Source organism: Harpia harpyja, chromosome 23 (genome assembly GCF_026419915.1).
Source record: "Harpia harpyja isolate bHarHar1 chromosome 23, bHarHar1 primary haplotype, whole genome shotgun sequence".
Classification (NCBI taxonomy): domain Eukaryota; kingdom Metazoa; phylum Chordata; class Aves; order Accipitriformes; family Accipitridae; genus Harpia; species Harpia harpyja.
The window spans coordinates 3,792,463-3,816,083 of record NC_068962.1 but is presented as its reverse complement, the minus strand read 5'-3'; the positions used below and the strand labels follow the sequence as shown (position 1 = coordinate 3,816,083).

General features: G+C 35.7%; 1 protein-coding gene across 3 annotated transcripts in view; it reads left to right on the top strand.

Moving 5' to 3' along the window:
• CFAP54 (cilia and flagella associated protein 54) overlaps positions 1-23,621 on the top strand; it is a 118,095-nt gene that overhangs the window by 58,754 nt on the left and 35,720 nt on the right. For all 3 annotated transcript variants that reach the window (XM_052774684.1, XM_052774685.1, XM_052774686.1), the window contains 18 exons: positions 483-609; positions 1,500-1,611; positions 2,570-2,718; positions 4,303-4,533; positions 4,957-5,093; positions 6,829-7,010; positions 7,713-7,940; positions 8,151-8,374; positions 8,472-8,607; positions 10,272-10,386; positions 11,399-11,551; positions 12,076-12,273; positions 13,179-13,266; positions 13,714-13,920; positions 15,506-15,572; positions 17,769-17,951; positions 20,129-20,215; positions 21,244-21,366. In XM_052774684.1, the coding sequence (XP_052630644.1) occupies positions 483-609; positions 1,500-1,611; positions 2,570-2,718; positions 4,303-4,533; positions 4,957-5,093; positions 6,829-7,010; positions 7,713-7,940; positions 8,151-8,374; positions 8,472-8,607; positions 10,272-10,386; positions 11,399-11,551; positions 12,076-12,273; positions 13,179-13,266; positions 13,714-13,920; positions 15,506-15,572; positions 17,769-17,951; positions 20,129-20,215; positions 21,244-21,366 (2,747 nt within the window). The remainder of the gene's footprint in view (positions 1-482; positions 610-1,499; positions 1,612-2,569; positions 2,719-4,302; positions 4,534-4,956; positions 5,094-6,828; positions 7,011-7,712; positions 7,941-8,150; positions 8,375-8,471; positions 8,608-10,271; positions 10,387-11,398; positions 11,552-12,075; positions 12,274-13,178; positions 13,267-13,713; positions 13,921-15,505; positions 15,573-17,768; positions 17,952-20,128; positions 20,216-21,243; positions 21,367-23,621) is intronic.

Below are 23,621 nucleotides of genomic sequence, written 5' to 3'. Positions count from 1 at the left end.
AGGTCTGCTGCCGCAATGAGAACTGTGTGATGCTTGTACACTAATGTGACTGTCACCGAGAAGAGCAGCCTAAGTGAATAGGATGCAGTTACTGTGTTTATACTTTATTATTTTTTCAGGGTTTTCAGGCATGTGTACAATTAGGCATATTGAATATTGTTATAAAATATTTTTGCGTTATGTACTACATGATACAAAAATAGTTTCAAGCCTGTTTTCTCAGTCCCTAGAATCATTCTAGGACTGTAAATAGAGTGAACTTGTGATTCTGGATACCTGGTCACCAGAAGGAGTATTTAGCAACTGCTGTTGCTTATCATGACCTATCTGATTTTAGTATCAGTATGCCTTTTCTTCATCAGCATGCAACATGAGATAAATATGTGCTTTGAGACATACATAGCTGTAATTATAGCTGAATTCAGAAACCTGTTACAGCATAAATACAAAAACTGTGTTAATTATTTGTTACTTTATTGCAGTGATGAAATTCAGGAAGAAATCACGTTTTCTTGAGTTCTTTGTTCAAGTTTTGCACAAAATCCTGAATGAAGAGAAATTTCAATGTGTTCTGGAATGGGCAGGCAATGTGCAAGTTTACTTGAAGAGGTAGATCTCTATTACAGTAGTAGTGAAAAAATACTACTTAGGTTCCCCAATGTCACGGTTACAGCAGAAACTGTAAATTGTACCTGGTAGAAGACCCATCTGGAGCCATTTCTATGGCTCCTAGTCTGCAGAAGTTTCATGAACACAGAGGATTATATAGCTACAGAAAATACTGTATTGTGACCTCTTTATACATGGAGACTTCTCCCTTGGCTGTATGTGTTCAAAAGTCCTGTCTACCGTCAGCAGTTTCCAGGATTTTCCTTTTCACAGACACCTCTTGGTAATATGGCCATTTGCCATATTGCTATGAGGCAGTGGGGTAACTTAGAGAAGTACATTGGGTTAAATCAAAAGCAAACTGATCAGGGCCTACTGTAGTATCTAAAAAAATTTCTATACTGAAAAGATAAGCAGAACCAAATTGTAAACACTTACTTAAAAGGATCCCAAAGAAATTTAACTATAACTTTGTTAAAAACGCACACCAGTATTTCTAAAACTTGAAAGGCAAATAATCAATGAAAAGGAGATACATTATAGGGAACAGGAACTGCTGTTACAAAAGACCAAAAAATTTGGACATGAAGAAGTTCTTTGCAGAATCCCGTAGTAGAATTTGGGTAATGAAGCAAACTGTTTTGTTTTACTAGGAGTTAGGAAGGTGAGATAGTTATTACTTATAAATTCATATTTCTATAATAAACCTCCAAAGTGAGCACCTCCTATTTTCTGAAGGAGAAGAAGGAAAGAAAACCTGCTGAATTTAAAACTCCCAATGAAATAGGAGTTACATGTGCTCTGCTCTACCTGTTCCCAAAGATAACCCTTTAACTATGAAAAGAGTTTAACGTGATGATGATGATGATTTTAACGTTTTTGTTTGTCAGGAGGAACGACCACCTTCTCGGTATCAATGGAATTTCAACACAAGAAACACTTTCTCCCACTCTGCCAGAAGGCACGGATAGATACACCACAGGAGTTGTGGAGTTTCAGAAAGTGAGTTATTTTTCAGGAGTCATGTATGTCTTCACTGGGCAGCAATACCATAAGCACAAAAATAAATTTTTGAAAGCTGTCTCATAAAAGCCTCAGCTAGAGACATGCATAATTACTAAAATTTGGGATACAAACTTTAGTCCTCAGCTCACCTCAGCACGCCTAAAACCAGGAAGAAATGTTGGCATGGGATTTATCTGAAAGACCAACAATTGTGAGGAATTTGAGATTAGTCAGAGTAATGCATTCCAAAATCAATGAAAACTTGCCTTTCATCAGATGCCTTTAAAAAAAACCAATATGTTAATAGAAAATGCCTTGGGTACCATCACATTAAGAAAAGGAGATCAGTTTAGGCCTTTTTGTACAATATGTTGTACTTAGATTTTTTTTCATGAGTAGTTGTTCATGAGTAACTCCTTGTGCAGATATTCTAATTGCACAATAAAGGCTTTTTGTACAGAATTCTCTTAAAATAAATTTTTGCTTTCATTGGAAGGTGAGAATAATCTTAATGGATTTGTATTGTTTTGGAGGAAGAGTTTTCTTCCTCATAACCCTCTAGTAATGCTGTAACACTGCTAGCATCTGAGATAGATTAGGAAAAGGGATTTCTGTCTCAGTTTTTGCATTGCAAAGTTTTACTATTTATAGTAATAGGAAAAGAACTATCGTTATTTTTGAGATGAACAACACTGGTATATGAAAGAAAATATCTGGGGACCTGGCTGCCTTCTTAGAGTCAGGCATTTGACATATACCTTCCAGAAAAATTGTAAAGCTTTCTGGAATATTAAATATTTCTTTTGCTGTCTTATTTTGACAAATAGTTCCAGAATTTATTTTCTGTTCTGTTCCTGCATAAACCAAACTGCTGTATACCTCAAGTAATTGATAATGTAGGTATAAATAAGTGTTTGAAATATATTTAAGATTTTCATGGAAGATTTTTTTAAAGAGTATGGAGACCTCACCTTTAAAGAAACCAGAGGCATCAACTTTGAAGAAACCAAGAAAAGAAGCCTTGAGTCCAATTCGAAAAAGACAGACTCTTAGACAGTATTTCATGAAACATCCCAACATAATGGAATCTCCAGAAGCACAAAGGTAAATGAACACAAGTTGTCAGGTTCATATACAGAACAAAAATATTTTGTCTGAAATTTAGTTTACAATTAAGTGTGTATTTTAAAACTTTTTTCTATCAAAAGGATGAATTTGTTCACAGTCCACTTACTCTTCTGTTTTAGTTTGGTATAAAATTGGCTTCCACTCAAGAGAACAAAATCTGTCTCATTTCTATTTCAGAGAATAACTGTTGAAGGTTTTGAAGTCTTTGTATTAATAATCAAAGACTGTATTTCAGTTGTGTTAGCCTGAGCATGTTGATTCGTCATGGTGGAAAAGCTATGTTAATCTGCATACTATAATGCTTTTCAAACTTTGTTGGGGAGCTTACCTGTCAGAAATCTAATAAAGGATGTTTATTTGTTCCTGATGTTCAGGTAGTTTCAGAGTGGTTTTCGTTATCCTTTTGCTAGTCTTTTTGGATTATGTGTTCTGTAGCTTTTGGAACACTGTTTCTTGAGAGAAACAAATGAAAATTCATTCACGTCTTCTTTTGGCAGATAATTGTATATATTTGGTTAACTCGCTAGTAATGGTACCTTGTGATCTAAAAGAATTTGTATTATTGATTACCTGGTGCTTTGGTCACTTATGCTTCCAGCAATTAGCAAGTAGAAAACTAGAAATAGCTGAATATAAGCAATGACATAGTTGATTTGGGAAGTCTTTTAAATTAAGAACCTCAAAAAAGTCTTCCATACACTATCTTCTAAATATTTACCTAAACCGTCCATTTTTCCTCCTCGACAGAAAACACCTGCCTCGCTTAACGTGTTTTTCATGGCTTTCAGTGGGAGAGAGGATGTTTAACTTATCCTGGGCTTTTTGTTTTTTCAGCTACTCTTTCGTATCTTACATAATAACATTGCTGTATAATACAATCATCATTCTATATGGTATACCGTTCTGCCCACGTTTTAAAGGTGGAAAACAGGCAGAAAAATAATTTAGATTGATAAAGGGATCAGTTTACAGTTTCTAAAACAGAAAAAATGAGATTTGATTTGACTACAGCACTGTATGTGTGCCAGGTAATACAGAATTGTTTGATCTGGCAGAGAAACAAAAAAAATCTATGGCCGGAGATTAAAGCCAGGCCTCCAAATTTGAAATAAAATGTTTTCTTCACACTGAGGATGATTAGCTACCAAAACACAGCAATAAAAAGAATGATCCAAATTTATAGTATAATAGTAGACCCTCCATCTCCTGAACAGACTGTGTGAAACATATTGTATTTGCTATAATAATCTGTTTGGATGATTCAGGTACAAAAAACTTCAAACACAGAGCTAAACTCTTTGTAAGTACTAAGACAAATATCTTATGGAAGTTGTTAAAATATAAGCTAGGATTTAGTGTGTGTTACGTGCACTTAAAGAATTTGTTTTTCTTGACGGCAGCAAAAATCCTTTTGCTAGAAATACGTCACATGCTTCTGAGTTAATACAAGTCTGTGGATATGCAGTGGGATACTTCGGTGTGTCATTACCATGATTTTCTTTTCTAGAGCTTAAAGAAAACACAGTTTCATGTTTTGCTACTTCATGTATTTTGGTTTAGGAAATGCAAGAAAGAGTTGCAAAAAGTAGCTCATCGCACCTTAGTGGTACTGCTGAATCCAATTGTTAGTAATTACTTAAACCGAAAGAAGTTTCATCAAATATGTCTTGAAGAGATGCCCTGGAAGTCTCAGATGAATATCTATCTGGCAGTTGCACACTACAACTTATTTAAAAAGAAACTGGAAGAGCAATATAACATTGGAATTTGTGGTTCACAGCATCTGGACAGGTATACCTTACTTCGTTATTAGTGACTGCTATTAATATAGATTATTATGTTATTGCCATTAATGCAAACAGATCTGAATTACAATATCATCAATCAGTTTGTCATATGAACAGTTCAGCTTCCAAATGCAAATTGATTTAATATGTAACAAGTTTTGCTTTCCATCATATGGCTGGTGATGTGCACATTTTTGGTTGCTCGCTTGGCTGGTGAGATGAAAGTTTTGAAATATACTATATTGTGCTATTTTTTGATTCCTTATAACTTTTGGCTATCATTTGTTATTTCTGATTCCTAAAGCTGCTGGAAAGTAATCAAAACTCACTTTTGAGAAACTGAATTTTGTTTGTGTATATCAAAATCCTTTTTAATGTTATAGCTGGGGTTTTTTTTGTGCTTTCTTCTTTTTCTCCCTTTCTGCAGTTACAATATTTTGGATCCTGAATTATTCTCATTAAGTAATTCTGGCACTGTAGTGGTGAGAGAAGCTGTAGAGAGTAACATGAGAACACCAATTCCTCCTCTCCCTAAAAAGTCAGGAATGACTGAAGAACAAACTCGTAAGAACTTCTAAGGGGTGAACAACTACAATCTGTTTCAAGTTTACTTTTTCTTTCTCTTAATTTCTGCCTTGACCTCCATCATTAGTCCTCCACATCACCTTTGGAAAAACACTCAAGCCTATTCAAAGAGAAGGTGTTTCTGGATTTCAAAACTGTCCTCCGTATTTTCTCTTTTCGGCATACCTAGTCTAAAAGAAGTAATAGTCAATAATGGGGCATTTATAATAACTCTGAGCATTGTTTATTGTGTGGATAAATATGTTACTTTTTATTAAGTGGTTATTCTTTATCTTTAGTAACAAGTTTATAAATTTTAATAAATCAGTGATACTAGCTTTTGGTTTGCAGAAGCCACACTACCTAGACCTATTAAATTGATAATATTCCAGATTATTCTAAATGCAATGATAATTGTGATCAGTTTCTGTGGTTGTTAATTGGTCTGTAGTTTCCTTTTGATTTCCTAACAGGTCAATAATTTCCTGAGTAATTCTGTAAGTCTTTCTTAAAATGTTAGACTGATTTTTTAATTACCTTTCAAATTTTAAGTGGAATAATTTAGGTTTCCTTCTCTACTGCTTGCTCCCCAGTGTTTTCCTGTAGCAGAGGCTACCTCAGGGTCAACTTTTTATCTTCTACCACTTTTACTTCAATTCTGTCTTTCACATTTGATAGTTCTATCAGTCCAGCTATTTTCATTAACATCCTTTGAGGTTTCAACAGGAGCCAAAAGGCTCCTCTTTGTAGGTAACTGTGAAATATAGGACTTTGATTACCTCAGATGTTGGTGATAACATACAAGTCAATGCAAAGCAGTCCTCCTAGCCACCATAACTTCAAGAAGAAATCACAAGCCTGGTCTTTCAAGTAGCGCTTGAGGGAACACATTCTTGCCACAGCTGTAGAGAGCAAAATTCTCCTATCATTCCGTGTAGGACTTCCTTAGGTAGGAATCAACCATCCTCTTTGCCTTTTCCAGGGAGGTGTGACAAAAACTAGCAGTTGAATTCACTGGTTCTCTTTGCAACAGCTTACTTTTAGTTATACTCATTTGTCTTGATACTTACAAGTCACTGAGAACTGAGTCACTGAAAGTTGCTGAAAACTAATGAAAATCCTGTTTACTACCTCCTAGCCTTTGCAGCAATTCTGAATGAAAGAATTTCATGAAGTGTGTAGTTTGCCATAGAGTTCAGATACTGTTTAGCTTGAAATTAGTTTCTGCCTGAAACCTATAGCTCAGATATTACTGTATCCCACTACCATGAACCTTTGTGTTTCGCCTTGGAGGATATTTGGTATTGAATAAAGTAATGAAGCAATTCTACACATACCACAGAATTTGTCAGAAATCTTCCCTTCTTCCTATCTTCTCCTTTTAAGAGGCCTCAGTTTCAGAAAGGTTCTTAGGAGCTTGCTACACAGTGATTTCTTCTTAAAACTTAACTTCTATGAGGGTTGTGTTTTGGCTTTGAGGCTGAAAACTGTTTGGTACACATTATTAGTTTGCTCAAACTTTTTTTTATCCCTGCTTCTCCCACTGCTAAAGTAAAAGCATCTTATATTTTAAATATCATAACCTTATAAATATGATAACCTTCACATTGGCATTTCCTAACATTTCAGTGTTTAGCTGCCACAGGAAAATCCTAGCTGGCTGATAATATTTTTTTTATTATTATTTTTTTGAGAACTTTAACTCATTTTTAACCAGTGAACTTTTTGTCTTCAGGCACAGAGAAATCTTCTGAGCAGAGCATTAAACTCAGTGGAACAGATACTCCTCAAACTCAAACGACAAACAATACAGAAATATCCGTCTCTTATTCCCCCAAAGAATACAACCAGTTTCTGCCAAACACCATTTTATTGCAGCATTTTACAAAAATCTTTTTGCATTTAAGAAGAGCGGTGGTAAGATACACTTTCTTATTAAACATTTTATTTATTACTAAGCATTGCATTACAATACTTACTACTTTCTACATTTAAAAAACCCACACTTCAGAAACTTCATAAAAATTTCAGTGGGGAGAAAGCAATGATTTCGCATCTTCCGCAAAATATCCAAGTACAGTGTATGAAATGTCAGACATATCACCTATCATAATGCATATTCCTATCAAACATACAATAATTTTTATAAATTTTTTATTTTTCATTTAGTCTTTGTAACTTTCCTTCTCATGTTTGTTAAATCTTTCTGAAAATACTTGCAGACTTACCTTTCCCTTTACAGGTCTTAGTGAATGCCTCGGTAGTATAAACAGAAGGACCAGTGATTGAATGGAAATGCAGACTGACTACTCCTCCCATAAACCCTTCTAAAACCAAGGAAAAACACATGTATAGGTGGTGTGAATTAATTTTTATTTCTTATTCTCACACCAAAAGCAACAATTAAATTCAATTATAAATTAGTGCTTCTATGAAAATTTCCAAATTAAGGTTCTATAATACTTCATATAAATTGAAATATTGAATGATTTGTTATTAAGGATGATCCATAGACTTCAGTTTTGAAAGATTACTTATACCCAAGCTTTGCAATAAAAGAAGGAAGCTTTTAATTTCTTTATTTCCAAAGTGTAATTATATTTTGAATGATATGAATAGGTTCTTGCTCACCGTGGTGGCCACTGGACGTTGCTTCAAAATGCTTGTCGAGAACTTTGGAACTATACTCAAGAATTACAGTTGCTTGCTAACCATTCACATTCCCATACGGATGCGTTTCCCATTACCAGGGATTTTCTTAGAAACACCATCTGGTTGCCTTTTTATTTGGCATCAGACATGATCATTGATATGATAACTGAACTACAAGCAAGCAGGTCTCTTAAGGTAAAAATTATTTTTATTAAGACAGTATACTCTTTATTATCACATCTTCAGTAGAGAGAGTTTTCTTTCTCCTGCATTATATTCTGTTATCTCCAAATTATTGTCTGTAACAAGTTTTTAGAGGATTACAGTATTTTCTAATCTTTATAATTTGATTTGTCCTAAAAAAAGTTTGAAAATAACAGGTAGAATAATGTTTCTTCACTGTAGATTGTGGATCCTGAAGGAGACTTCTGCATTCCCAGTTGTTTAGGAGGTATTATGGATGAGAATGGTGGCTCTAGTCTCCATCTGCAGTCTCCCCTGGATGACGTGAACGTGGTTGACTTGAAATGGATATGTAATCTGATTCTTAAAACAATAGAATTGTTATATCAAATGAAGAAGTGGGAAGCGCTGGTACACATAGCTGTACAATTTAACATATTTACACAGTAAGTTACACCAACTCTAATAAAAAAATAAAAAGCAACACTATGTAGTTAAATATACTGTTATTTTGCTTAATTACTATACTTTGCTTTTTTTCAGTGAGAGATACACAGAACAAGTGAGTCCGCTGCTGGTGTATGCTCAGAGGCAGCTGCTGGAAAGGATACAGCAATTCAGTGGCCCAGACAGCCATGAATCTCATTTCATAAAATATCTGTCTGATAACGCACATAAGGTGAACCAAAGATTTCTATTTTGGGCACTGACTCTTAATGTGAACTAAATATGGAGAAGTACTTTCACTGATTAGATTAATATGTTTTTTCATAATGTTCACAAATAGTAAATTATAATGAATTAATGGACATAATTGATTGAATTGCATGAAAAGGCTTATATGACATGATTCCAGCAGCAGCAGAGATCTGGACTTGATGACCCAGAGAACATTTCTTCCATGCATAATGTACCCATTCCATATTATGAGCCTAAATCTAATTTCATGTTAGTTCTTGATACCGCTCTTTTAACCTGAAAACATTTATTTGGATATTGTGCAGTCTTTGTGATTAATTAAAGTTAAATACAAAGAGATTGCTTTGTTTCTGCATTGGAACACTGTTCCTAATGACCAAAATTAATCAGAGTTAACCTGAGCACTGACAATACCAATAAAAAACTTGAAAAACTTGATCAGCACCAAAAAAAAAAAGTTCCTCATTAAAAGCCATGGCTCTATGTATTTAGTAAACTGACATTGCCACTTGGAAATTTTTCATGGAATTAGCTATTAAAAATTAGGATTTTCCCTTTTTTTAACCTAAGGCTTATTTCTAAGAAGTTTTGCTAAAGTCAATCGCATGGTTGATATTTTTAATATGTTTCTATTACTAATATAAACGCAGGACTTGAAGGAGCAGGGGGGGAAGTGGGATTTGGAATTCCAAACGAGTTTGTTCTGAACACAAACATGGGGTTCAGGAGCCACTGCCTGGCCTGGAGACAGCACGCTGCTGCCCAGGGCTTGCAGGGACTCAGAAGGCACCCCTGGCTTGCGAAGGGCGGCTGAGGCGCTCCGTCTGGTCTCCCTGTAAGGCTGTTCCCTGCTGACTTCTTTCAGGCTCTGCCCTCGAGGACAGAGTCCTTTGTCTAAAAAAAGGGCAGTGTGGCAAACCATCACCTACTGCTGTAATCTGAGCAATGTCGACAATTAATCATAGTTTTGAAGGACAACTTGCAGCATAGACTAACGTTAGTTAACAGTAATAAGGATAGTTCAAAAAAAGACATCGTCAAGTTAGAAATTTGGAGGGTATGGCTACATTTCACAATGCAGTGCCATTCAGAGAGTCTAGAACTGGCTCTGAATTGGTTCTTATGCTTCTGAAGTGATGTAGCTACATTAGCAAAATAAAATGTCTGTGCTGGATTAGCCCTTTATAGAAGTCTGGAAGTTTGCTTCTCTGACAGGGTTAGACTGCTGCTGTTATCTGCATAGAACTGTTTTGTATATCCCTATGCAGCATTACATTGTGCTTTACAGGCAGTGTGCTCTTCAGGCATACTTATACTGACAGGTTCTTTGCAAGTATGCATTTATCCACGGGAAAAAAATGTGAAATATTTGCTGAACATCGAGTTGCTCGTGATTGTGGCAAATACCAAATAAGATACAAGTTTACTTCATTAACATCTGAACAGTTACATCCAATATTTAGCTGTTGTGAATGTTTCACCTCTTACTGACAAGGGTACTAGTTATGGGTCATTGGTGTCTTTGTAAATTAGTCCTCTTTTATTTTGTCATATGACTGAGTATTTAGATACTTAACTTTAAGCACCAAACATTGATTTTTCTGAATATTATTCAATTATTGTGAAACAAAACTTGCTTTTTAGATGAGTTGCAGAAACTACATAGGACAGAAATTACAGCTGCCTGTTGCCCATTCTGCTAGTGAACAGATTTTTCCTGGATGCTTTTTCTATCCTGAGGTGAAAAATGATTACACAGGTCAGAGCACATTTCAGTATCGTGAGTTCTCTTTTCTCCCAAACCCTTTCCTTTTTTTCATACTGGGATATTTCTTTTTTCCTCCTTATTGTAGGTCTTCCACTGCTCCTACAATCTATTTCTTCTAACATAAACTCAGTTTTGTCTTCAGATTATTTTTCTTGATATTTTGGATGGGTAGTAATGTTGTCAAGACCTTTCCAAATATATTCAGACTGTATCTGAAAGCAGAGAAAAGCAGTTGTCATCCAGATGCCAGATGACCTACAGTATTTTAAGTGAGCTTGGTGGTCTTGGCCCAGTTTTCCATCAGTATTGCTGGATATTCAGCAATATAACCAGAAGTTAATGTGAGCATGCACTGTTATCCATAGAATCAATAGAAAAACTGAAGTGAACTATGAGGTGACAAAACACCTCTTTTACCCACAGTTGTTCTTTTCAGTCAGGATTAAAATGTTATAGTCATTAATGGAAGTTTGTAAAGCATAGCTCCTCCTATCACAGGTATGTCAACACATTGCACACAAGGCTTTGTGTTGAATTCAGGTGAGGAAAGTCATTAAACAATAAATAATTCTGTATGTAAGGAGAGCAGGTAATATTATGCATTCAGTGGAGAGAGCATGCCAACTCAGAGGTTTAGTCCACAGAAACTATGGTAATTGTAGTAAATAGGATCGGCAGTTGTAGTAAAAGATTTGTTTCCAGACTTCAGACACCAGAATTCAGAGCAGAGAGCTGAGCTGGCAGATGGAACTCAGGGAATACAGATGTCACAGGACAACTAAAAGGTAACACTGAAAAAGATGTAAATGCTCAGAAGTGTTCCTGGTGGTTAATAATTTTGCTTTAATTCATAATCCGACAGGAAACAAAGGTGACAATTATGTTAATATGTTTTAGTTTTGAAGTTGTGGAATTGTTTAAATATATGTTTTGCAGGGTGATTTACTAAAAATATGTATTTATGTAATGCAAAATTGTTTCCATAATTATTAATTCCTTTTAGATCACAGTCAAGCAAAAGCCCTAGTTCATGTACCTCTTGATGTGAATGATACACTGAAATGTTTTAGAGAAACTCTACAAAAATCTAAATATCACAGCAGAGCACTGAGACACAGCAGAAAACTGCTTTCATTATTTCTTGCACACACACAAGGTGAGTTATTGTAGTGTTTCTCACTTAATAAAGTGTATATGCAGTTAAAATAGTAAAGAGTGAAAGGAATAGATTTTTTTTTAATTCAAGTTTTAGTTGTTATTGACAATTAGAAAAAAACATAGAATATAAAGTTACATATGACGTTCTGTAAGCACAAGCTCTAAGCCTGATTTCCTATCATTTGTGTCTCACAGTTGGATGGTAAATTTTTTTGTCATGCAGCTGTGTCACTTGTCTCTCTGCAGCCAAACCTCTGTCAGAGGACTGACTGGCAGATCTTCCCAAGTTTATTTCCTCTAACAGAGCACGTATTTTCATTTGGTTGCACTGACCAATGAGTTATGTCCAATGAGTTTAATTAGGAGACACCCAGACAGAATCATAGCATAGGAAACCGGATAAAAATAGAGTACACAGGAATTGTATATTTGTTCAAGTAATGTGGTGTGGAAATATTTGTGGTGCTGGAAATAGTATAATACTTTTCCAAACTGATCATATAAATCACTTTTCTGGTCTAGAAAATACTGGAAGAGCAATCAGCAGTCATATCTCTTCAAATAGAAGGCTGGAATTTAATGTGGGAGATGAACTGATATTTCTACCAACACCACGTGACCTTTCTCAAGAAAAATTTAATTTCTCCTGTATGGTTGAGAGTAAACCCATACCACAGTCACAGCTTTCAGTAATTATCTCTTCCTATGAACAAACAATTGGTAATTTTTTTTTTTCATAAATTTCTGTTTACAGCTAAGTTGTAATATCATTCTACCTATCTGTGTTCATATATGTTTATTCCAGTGTTATTTTCCTCTGTCAGACAGCAGTAACTGTCTGAAAGCTGGTTTCCAGAAATAGACAACCTTCTTTCTGTTGATTCAGAAAATCTGCATTAGATCCTAAACAAGCCACTAGTTGGTTCATAACCCCTACAGTTATCTCATCTCATGAAAAAGCATTACTTCAGTGGTGTTATACTGATGAATCCCAAATTAAAAATCTGCAGTGTAATGTTTAGCAGATTAATTTTAGTTCCATGATAGTGGGGGTTTTTTTTCCTACCAAACAGACCTTTTGGATTTTGTGCATTTGAATATGAGACCTGGTTGCTTGGCTTACATCTTACATTCTAGTAGGGCTTTACTCATACAGTTACAGGTCAGCACTACTACCTGGTTTTGCCATATGACAAAATAGGTGAAGTGTAGCAGGTCAACAGATGCCGTAAGTGGTTTTATTAGAAGTAAGGGATCCAGAAATGAGCCAGGGATAGGGCTACTGTACTGTATGTAGGCAGTGTTGTTTAGCAGGGCCAGTGGCCTGCTTCCCAGTTATCTCTTGAAGAGGAAGAAATTTGACAGGTCTGAAAAAACAAAAATACAAAAGTTTAGGTAAACAGGTCCATAAATACGTCCTACTCTAGTTTTTAAAGTTAGTAGAAATAAGAAATTTTATATTTGAAGGTAAAATATACAAGCTTAATAAATCTTTCAAAAATATTCATGCATTGACTTACATGTGAGTGCATGTCTACTTCTCATGCGAAATTTGTTCAAGATTCAGTGACTGATTTAATGACGTGACAATATTTTTTTCTAATTGATTAAAAAATAAATAACAGGAATCCTTGAAATAAACAACCAGAGAGACCTCAAAGTTCAGGCTCTACATGAACTTGGAAATCTTCACTTTTATGCTGGAAACAAAAGGTATATAGTTACTGGATTAAAAAAGAGCATTGTTACATTATTTTTTAATTGGCATTCATAAAGCCTTCACCTGTCTTGTAAGTTTTTGTGCTGTCCTCAAGTCCATGTAACTTCTTTCATCTAACTCACTATTAGCTATATTTTCAGAGGCTTTTTTTCTGGAAATTGTTTATTTTTCTTAGCTAGCTAATTGCAATTAAGCAAATTAATTAAGCATCTCTATGTGTTTTTAAGAAGTAACATCTATTGCTTGATAATTGAATTTTAGTATAAGTCCCAGTAAGTCTGTTAACCAGGAATGGTATCTTTTTGTATTGTAGAAACTGTATTTCAGCTTTTGACCTAATCAGAATTACTTATATCTCATGCAATAAAGGTAAAAGGAAGCGAGTCTTCCACTTTGGAAAATGTCAGCAATATGATGAGAACATTTTTTATGTGTTACAGAGCTGCTTTTAAATATTGGTGTCAAGCCCTTGATGAAACACTCAACATTGCTGATGCTCTTAACAACTGGCAAGAGTTAGGTTTTCTAAAAAATGCTACAGACTGCTTTGCAGTTGGAAGATCAACTGATATTAGTCAGAAATTTCTTTCTCAGGTTGGAGTTTGGGGATGTTTACATGCAGCAGTCTTAGTGGCTAAGATAGCTCAGTAAGTATTTTATCTATATATGTACTTCTTTCATATTTTAAACAAATTGCTCATCCAGGACAGTAAGCAACTTGAAACTAAAGTAAAACCACTAAGGAGTTGCTATAAAAAAGACTCATCAAAAGCAGAGGAGTTTTTTCTTTCAGGAAGAAAGTTGGTCTTTTGGAGAATATTGTTTGTTCCCTTTTCTTGAGTGCTCATCTTTGATCGTAATTGCAGCTGTATATTATATGGAGACATCATTGAAATAAAATGATAAAAAGTCAGAAGCGCAAGGATTTTATGGTCATATTGATTTTCAATTGAAATATCACATCTCCCAAGTCATTGCACATATTAAATATTAATGTATCTTGAGGGCAGATTTACTGCCTAAAGTACTCATTTTCTGGTGAATTACAACTAAATGAAATTTGAATTACTGTATTAAAGTCTAGCATCAATAAATATTTCTGTCCAGTACTCCTTGACTGCTGGTAAAACACTATGGATGTAATTCTGAGCTGTTCCTCAATGTATTGTACAATATAAAAATGTACAAAATATGAAATTTAGAAATATCTAAACCAGCTCTAAATGACCTTAGAAGCTTTATACCCACGAAAGGGCAGAGCTTCATCTGAGTAACCTGTCTTACCTGAGAAGCAGGTCATATTAATAGCACTGTAAAATATCTGTAAACCAAGGTAGCTTTGAAAGTATTAGCGTGGGTATTTCAGGATGAAATGGCACTGCCACATTCAGAATTAGCACCCAAGAGGAAAAGGAGTTGAGTTTAAGTTGATCCTAAACCACAGCTCTTCCAATTCTGAGCTGTGGTGTAGTCTTGGGTCCCGTTAGGCAAGACCCAACCCCTAGCTGCTTTTACAGGGGCTTGTGGCACATATTTGCTGCACTGTGTACTATCCCTTTACTGCTAATATGCCCATTCCAAATTCTGGCAGGGATCTGGAGGGAGCTATCCTCTTGGCTTCTCCCTCAGGCAGATCTTTTTCTATTCAGACCTGACTTGGGCTGTTAAACATCTTTCCTTTGAGTTGCTTTTTCTAGAGCAATTTAGTCTCGGGCTGTAAAATGCAGATTAAAGGATTCTAATATTGTATTAAAGTTTTCTAATATTGTAGATCAGATGAGTACCCTGCTACCCGGATGGTTCAAAGCTCTGACGAAGTACTGTGTGGGATTCATTTAATCTATCTAGACACCTACCATGTGAAAGTCCACAGATGCTAGTTATCTTAGGCTTCCTTTATGGAAGGAAATCCACTTTTAAGGTGTGAGTTGCTTGACCTGCTTTACCTTTCTAGTTTGTCCTGAGATGAGTTTTGCCTTTTGATTGCCTGTTTCTCTCCCTTAATTTTAAAGAGAATCTAGACAACTCCCTTTGTCTAGGTCTGTCTTTGGCCAAATGCTTCTTTCTTTGCATGGCATGGCTGAGCACCTATCTACAGAACAGGCAGCTGTTTTCCAATATGGAAAACACCTAGATTATGTTAGTATCATTATTATACTAAATGGAAAAAAGAGTTTGAATAATTTGTATTGATGGGCACATTCCTATTTCTTATTATTTGTTGTACTTTAGGCATATAACGACATCAAAGATGAGATTAAGAACTAAATACTGCTATTTTTCTGCTATACTTTTTAAGGTAAGAATACAACTTCAGTTAGAATTTGTGAAGTTGACAAATTGCTTCTAAAATTTAAATCTCAATAACCCCCTATTAAAATATTTCTCTTTTCATTTTGATTGTAAAGGAAAACTGGAGATCAGAGGTAATTGACAATTTATGCACATCAGATTAGATGTTTTTATTCTCTGTTTTTTAACATTATTCCTGTATTATAGCCTAAAAATTATCACTTCAATAAGAGGCTAGTGTCTCAGAGAAATAATGAAATACTGAAAAGTGAAGATGGCTAAAATATTTGGCAGTCAAATATATTTTTCTTCTCTTGAAGTGTTCTGCTTAGGAAGAGCTGGATGGCATCAACAATAGCAGAGTGCTCCCTCTCAGATCTGTACAGAGTCTTCACAGATTGTCATAAATTTTCAACCAGGAGAACAGACTCTTCAGAAAAAGAAATTTTTTTAATCTTTTTTAGCATTGAAAGATACTGGTTTGTAATACTAAAATCTCAGCTCTGTAGGAAGTTTGCTCTAAAAATAGAGGATAGTCAAAATGATTCAGTTTCATTTACAAAGAAAATAAGATCATTAAAATTAAGTTTGCAAACTTTCAGAAACCAGCTATAGAGGAAAAAAGGGTTTCAGTTTACTTCTTTTAAAAGGAAGTTTTAAGATACCAGTAACAAAAGTGATACAGGAAAAAGAACTGCAAGTGTTCTGGCAGTCATGCTCCACTGGGGTCAATGCTTACTCATCCAAGCGCAGCATCAGGAAGTTAGCTGGCTTCTTCCAAAACAAACCAATGCCACTTTCTAACATCTTGTGCCAGCCATGGTTGTGACTGTGTGACCTGTGCTAGGCTACGTTTAAAACCTCATTAAGTTCAGCAAAGGGAGAACAAGTTGAAGAATTAAAGGTAAAGGAGAATTTTGACTAGCTTCTAGCACTGTAATTGCTGGTGGTACAAAGCTGAACAATTTTGATTTCTCCTTTTGACAGAAATAGTAGTAAGCATTTGCTCCAGTTGTATAATAGTAGAAATAATTGTGACTGGGCTGAAGTAGGTCTGATATTAATTGGGATAGGAGCAGCTTGCAGGGTGAGTGTCTTGAAAAATATAATCAATTACTGTCACTGTATCTTGCGAAGTTCAAGCCCATAATTTTTTCCTTGATTTGGAAAGATTTTCTAACCTTATTTAAATTCTACCTCTGGTATAGGCTGTAGGCTTGTTAATATCTCAGATCTGAGTATGTAAATGCATATTTCTCTAGCATATCATTGCTAATTACAGCAAGATAAACACAATTGGGAAGGAATATCCAACATCAGAGACCATGTTAGCACTCCTCCCTTTTCAAAGGAGGAACATTTAAGTTACTTCCTTAAAGTTCACATCAGTTTTAAGTTATATGATTTAAGCTGCACTAGCTGACCTAGTTAAAGGTGTAACTAGGGTGGAACTAGTTTTTAACTGGCCTTAAAGTCAGCAACTCTCCCAGAAACAATGGCTGAGGTGATGACGGGGCAAGGACTTGCTAAGTAAAATCAAACTAGCTTTCTTAGCTTGTGGGGAAAATAAAAAGATTTTTCTTCTTATGGAAGACATTTTCCATGAAACATCTTTGGACTGGTAAAGAAATGTTTGAACACACCCCCAGAATCATCTCAAATTTTTCCTATGCATTTTCCTTGACTATGGAGATGTTTGAATAAATTATCAAGTTCTTTCTGTCTGCTGATCAGAGGCTTATCCTAAGAATTATCTAAGAAGTCTTTGTGAGAACCCCTAGTGATTTATTAGGTTTTTTTTTCCAGTGCTTCCAGAGATTTCTTTGGGATGCTTTGACTTGGAATCTGAGAGAAACGCTATTTGCTCTTTAGGAAGATTTTTCATTATCTGGGGAGTATTTGCTGAGGAATCTTTCATGATTATTTTTCTACACCTAGATTAGTTTTTCTCTTGCTTGTTCTATGAAATACTGTCCTTAGACTATTTACAGCCTGTTCTTTTTTCCTCCTTCAAGTTCACACGTAAAGCTTTTTTTCTAAAACAGATTTTTCATGGGTTTATCTGGAAGAAACTGGATACTTAAGACATTGACTGAGTTTCATTTATGAAGTCACTTATGAGTCTCAAGGGTTGAAGTTTATTATAGTGTTTCACTAATGCCTATACTTCTTTTCACAAGTAGTTCATTATTTTTACTTTCAGACCCTGTTTAGAGTTTCTCTTCCACATCCGACATCTGACTGTGACTTTGCACAATATGAAACAAATATGCTTATTCCTGGTATTGACTTGTTCTCTGATCGCTACAGAGCTGATACCTCTACTGTAGTTGCAAGTCTGAATTTTCTTATGTTTGAACTACATTGTGCAAAACAAAATTTAATAGTAAGTATTATTTTTATACTCTGGAAATTAATTTTAGGACATTGAGTCTTTTTTTTTGTGTGTGTGTGAGTGTACTTATGAGATACCTCAGAAGCTCTAGCAAAATACCTGTATGGTTAGGTTCTGTGGCACTGCGATAGAGCCAAGGTATAACTTGCTGCCTACAATTTTTAGAATATAGAGGATACTTTTTTATTCAGGAAGATGACAATACATGGTCCACTTAGCTTAGGCATTTTAGAGGAAATTTCCTGTTATATACAGTTTGAAATATACCGTACTGAGAATTACTTTAAATGCGGTATGTCCAGAATGCTTTCAATAATTTTACTTCCACATTCAGTAAATAAAAGTCCCTTCTGCCTTTCTTCTTCTCACATTCTCTTATTCTTCTGTATGGAGCGTTTTTACAGCTTCCCTCTTATGTTGATCATGTGCTTATTTCCTCCATTTAATGACTGACCACTTTGACTTTAATAGAACTTCTTTCAAAGGTGCAGTGCTGTACATTAGAATAAATAGATTGAATTGCTTACTAGTACTGAAAAAGGTGCAATTTTACCTTTGTTCCTGTTTGGTCCTGTATGCTCTAACAGATTTTCATGTCAGGCAATTATTGTATACCTCTATAAATCAACTCTCGGCATGACAGAAAACTCTCCAGCAGAAAAAGTAGATCGTTTTCTCCTGCTTTAATGAGTTGAATCCGGTTATTGAAAAGTCCTGCGAGTGGCAGAGCCAGTGCAAGGGAGGGGAAAAGATTACGTGGCTGGCGGCAGGGGAGTAAGAAAAGGTTGGGGTAGAGATGGAAGAGGAGTTAGAGAGGAGGAGGCAGCAAGATGTTACGCCCTTTTTGTCAGCGAGCCATTCGTTGCATTGATTTCTTCTGGAACTTCAGGCTAAGTGTCTGTCTTACCGCCTGTTGTTGCTTCTTCCCACCATCCTGCTTTACGGGAGTTCGCTTTGTTGTTAAGCTTTGTCTGACTGCCCTCGCTATGGGAGATCAAGTGAGATCAAGGAGCAGTTACCTGGAGGCAGGGACACTTAATTTCACTGCTTGCTTCACGTGGCCGTGCACGTTTTTGATTCTTTCTACACTTGTACTAGCAGAATATAGATCCAGGTCATAGATCATGATCAAAGCAATTGCAGTTTCAGCAGGATAAGAGCTTCATTTCCACTGAATGCTTAATGTGTGGGAATGTTTTGGATGGTGGGCACTAAGTTGATTTGACACTTAAATCAAAATACATCAAGAATCAAGTTTTATTAAAAATAAAACTTCAAAGACTAATTCTGTTGAGCTACCTCAAATATCAGTTGGAAACTGTATGGGTACAATCAAAACATTTGCCTCGAGCATTTTTAATCCAAATTCAGAAGTATTAAGCTACTTTATGAAAACTAAAAGTGCTTTTGACAAAAAAGTAACAATGCTGTTAACATTTTCCAAGCTCGAGGACATTTTAAAGTGAAGAAAAATGTAAAAGCTGAACAGTAATTAAATTTTGGAAGTTCTTTTATTTTCAATAAACAAATACATCTGTTATGAAAGAATCTGCTTTTTCTGAAATATTATATAATAATAAATACAGTGTTTGTATACTTTACTAGAACTCAGTTTTAAAATGTTTTTTGTTAGTTGCCCCTACAAAAACTTTCAATTTGAAATGAATGCAAATAAATTTGTCCATAAGCCTCATCACCATCCAGTTTATTTTATAACTGGTCTCGTTTCACTTAGTTGCAGGATTTCATTGTGTTTATTTTATAAAGCTTACAGAATTCTATTATTCTGTTACTTATACTGAAAAAATTATAGCATCAAAATGCAGTCAGTTTTAGAAATTCCTTATATGAATGTATTTCCAGTAGGTTTACTCACTAATGGTATAGTAGAAAACCCCATCTTGAACACAGGGAATAATTTGGGGAAACTTCAGTTTCTACATTGTGAATCACATATAAGGTAGTATAAGGGGCTAGCTTTAGCTAGCTGAGGAACTTTTCAACACATTCATCCTTCATAGAGCGTAAGAGAAGTAGTGGTGGTATGTGGCAGTGAAAGCAGTATTCCTATATTATCTATATATTTGTGATACATAATTGCAGTGTACATTTCTATAATTGTACCCTTTATGACTTTTATAACTAGATGACCTAATATTTTCCTACAGATTCTACCATTGTTCACATTATACCAATACATTGTTTCTGAGATTTGTAAGGACCCAGCTAAATGTATTGAAGGAAGAATCTTCAAGGTAATCAAACAAACTTTCTTTTTATGACAGCACATTGTATTTCAAATAAGCATTTCATTTCTCTGTTTAATGTAGTAAATTTAATATTTCCTCATATATGACTACTATGAAAAGTAATGCTTTAAAGTCCAGCTGTTGCTTAGTGTTTCTTAGCACAATAGACTGTAGAATAGGACTACTTTCTAAATGCAATTATTATTTATATTCTCAATTTTAGTAGGATGTAGAGTTATTTATACAGTTTTACGGTTCATGTCCTAGAGAGACTGTTAAGTACTTCCATCTTTTGTTCCTATTCTCCATTTAACAAGCATCCTCCTTAACGATACTATCATAAGATTTTTCCTCTCAGATCCAAACTTTTTACTTGGTATTTTTTTTATCTTGTTCCACCATTCTTTTAAATGTTTTCTTAAGTGCAAAACATAAATGACTTTTTGTCTACAATGTCCACTTCTGGATTTATCAGTATCATGGTGGAACCAGGCTGTCAGACTTCTGGGAACAGACTTTTGTCATTTCACTAATGTTTGCTTGTTGGTTTTGTTTTGGTTTTTTCAATCCCTTTTTTTAAAAGGACTCTAACTTGAAGTAAGAGTCAAAGTATTATTGATTTTAGGTATTTTCAGGAAATGCTGGTATGGGTTAGGGAGAGTAGCTGACTACTACAAGACTAAGATGAATAAAATCTATGAAACAGATTTTGATAAGAGGCTGATCTTGTACTGACACTCAAAGCTCTAGCCAGATGAATTAAGTTCTTTTCCTTTGTCAGGAGCAAGTTTTTGAAGAATACCTTTTTGGGTTTTTTTTTCACTTTTGTTTCTCAAAGTGAAAGACCCATCTTTGAGAGTTCACTTATTTACTATAAAATGTCAAAGATTTCTTTCCATTGAAGAACATTCTCCATCAATGTACTACTACTCAGTAGCCAAATCCACTTGAAAACTACTTTGAATACATTTTATTTTGAGCAAAAAGAGTAACTGAAAATTATTTACATCAAAGGCTGTGTTATTTTTTCACAGGTTAAAGTACTTACAGATATAGGATTTTTTACGGAGGCCTTTCATGAACTGGCTTTGCTTAACTGTGGAGAGAGAATTCCATGGAAAATACCTGCAGGATACAGAAAAATTGAACAAATGAAGGTAAACAGCATTAAAGTATAACATCGAACTGTAACACTCAATTCTCTTCATGAAGCTGCACATACTCCGCATCTGCAGGTTATTACACAATCCTAAAAAATTCCAAATTTCTTTCAATAGGCAGGTCAAATAGTAGGCATTGAATGACATCAATTTCTCTCACTGAACAGCAGGAACAAAAATAAATTTTGAAACCCGTATGCTGTCTGTTTTATACAGTAAGTGATGCAAATATACTGCTGGAAAAATGATGAGTGATTTCATATGTAGACATGAAAAATATAGATAGAGTTCTTGCCCCATTAATGGCAAAACTCCCCCTGCCCCAGCCAGGAGCAGGGTAGCTGAGGGGGAGCTGGAGACCAGCCCTGCTGTGGCATCGCTGGGGCAGGGACTGACGGTCCCGGGGGGCTGACGTGGGGTCCTGGGACCTGGGCAGGGTGGGGGGAGCCCCAGGAGATGCTGGGCAGTAAGAGCTATTGGTGCCCTCAGAGCCTTAATAGTCACATCGCAGCAGGTCAATCTCTCTGATTTTCTCCATATCTGAAGCCAAATGGTGATCTTACCTTGATCACTAATGTGCTACAAGGTTATGAAGCTGTTAACAATTGACCTGGGCTTCTTTGTCTTACCTGTGAGCATACCTGTGCAGGCAGATACAGTCCAGAGCTATCAGGCAAGCCTCCCCCATAACAATTATGTAGCCTTTCCTTGTTTTCCAAGTCCATACCAAAATAATCTAATGAGTTATTACTAGACAGGTGTAATCAAGGTCTCCCTTACCTGGGTGGTGCTTTTGGGAAGGTGTCACCCCATGACAAAGTATGTGTGCCAGCACTAGGGAGCTGGACTGAACGTGTGGTAGAAGACTAGTGGGACAGGTAGGGACACCCCTTTTGATAGCAGCGTGGGTTTAACTCGATTGTACAGCGCATTCTATACATGCAATAGGATGATATTTATAATCTGGTTGATAATTACAGGCTGGTGCTGAAAGGGGAATTCTTAACCCACCTCCATGACTTCACATTTGGTTCCCTTACCCTGTGTTGTAGACAGTGAAGCTGGCACTGCAGAGCAAATAGAGTTTAATGAGCTAATTTGAAGGGAACTCTCTCCCCTTCCACCTCAGCAAACCCTGAGAGGGAGTTTCCAGCTGACCCGTGGCCTGACTGTCCTTACGTTGCAGCCTTACAATGGCTATAACCAGCACAGAGCAGCAGTATCTTTTTTGGCAATAGCCAACAAATCTATGAATAAGCTAATTAATAAGGTGATAATTACAATTACATTTATGATAGTATGTCAAATGTTTGCATTTATAAAAACAGAAATATGGACAAGCACTCCTTCTAGAACAGCCTGCAGTGGTACTAGGTTTTAAATTAAACAGGAATTTAATAAAAGTAAAATTAAAATATTTATCAAGAAAGATGACCTTTTTAATTTGCCAGTGACACTTTCATACTAACTGCATGGGAAGATAAGAAACTGAAATCTAGTGTTTTTCCTTAGAGCACAAGCTACATTACATTCTCGCTAGGTTGAGCCATTAAGGGTTATCAGCATCCTCACTGGAGTTGCTTCTGCGAAGCTTCCCTGTTCATGGCTACAGTAGAATGCATTTACTCCTTACTGCTGCTAGTCAGGTTAAAATGCATCTTTAAGTCCTTTCCTTAGTCTGTATATTGTCTGAGGAGCTCACAGAGTTAGGCTGAGGTCTGGTTGATTTGTGACTTGTCTTTTTCTAACTGGATTCACATGTGAGCGTTTGGGCGAACAGCAGAGGAGGTTCAGCATTAGGTGTCTGGCTAGAGTGTGACACGTGTAGAAGCTAAGTACTTTCTGGTCTTCTGAACAGCTCTCAAAATAAGAAGGACCCATGTTCCAGGGAATGATGGAGATGATAGAGGGCTACATCTGGAGTACAGAATTAATAAAAGAGTCAATAAAAACCCACATAGAATCCAAGTGACGGTTGTGTGTAGAGCTCTCAGTTATGACAAAGGCTGGAAATTATCTTTACCTCTGCCTTTTCCTTCCCCTCAGTAGACTGATTTGTCTCCTGATGAAAAGGAAAAGGGTTTTTGAGCAAGGACTAGAATTAGGCTTAGGGTTCAGAAAATTGAAGCATATATAAGTGAAGAAATAGTTGTTTTAAGAGCCCTCAAGGAGTCTGAGGTCTCAAGTTGATCTTGGCTTGTAGCTCTTGTTTTCATTCCATTCACAGATCTGTGCTCTGGTGAATAGCAGAG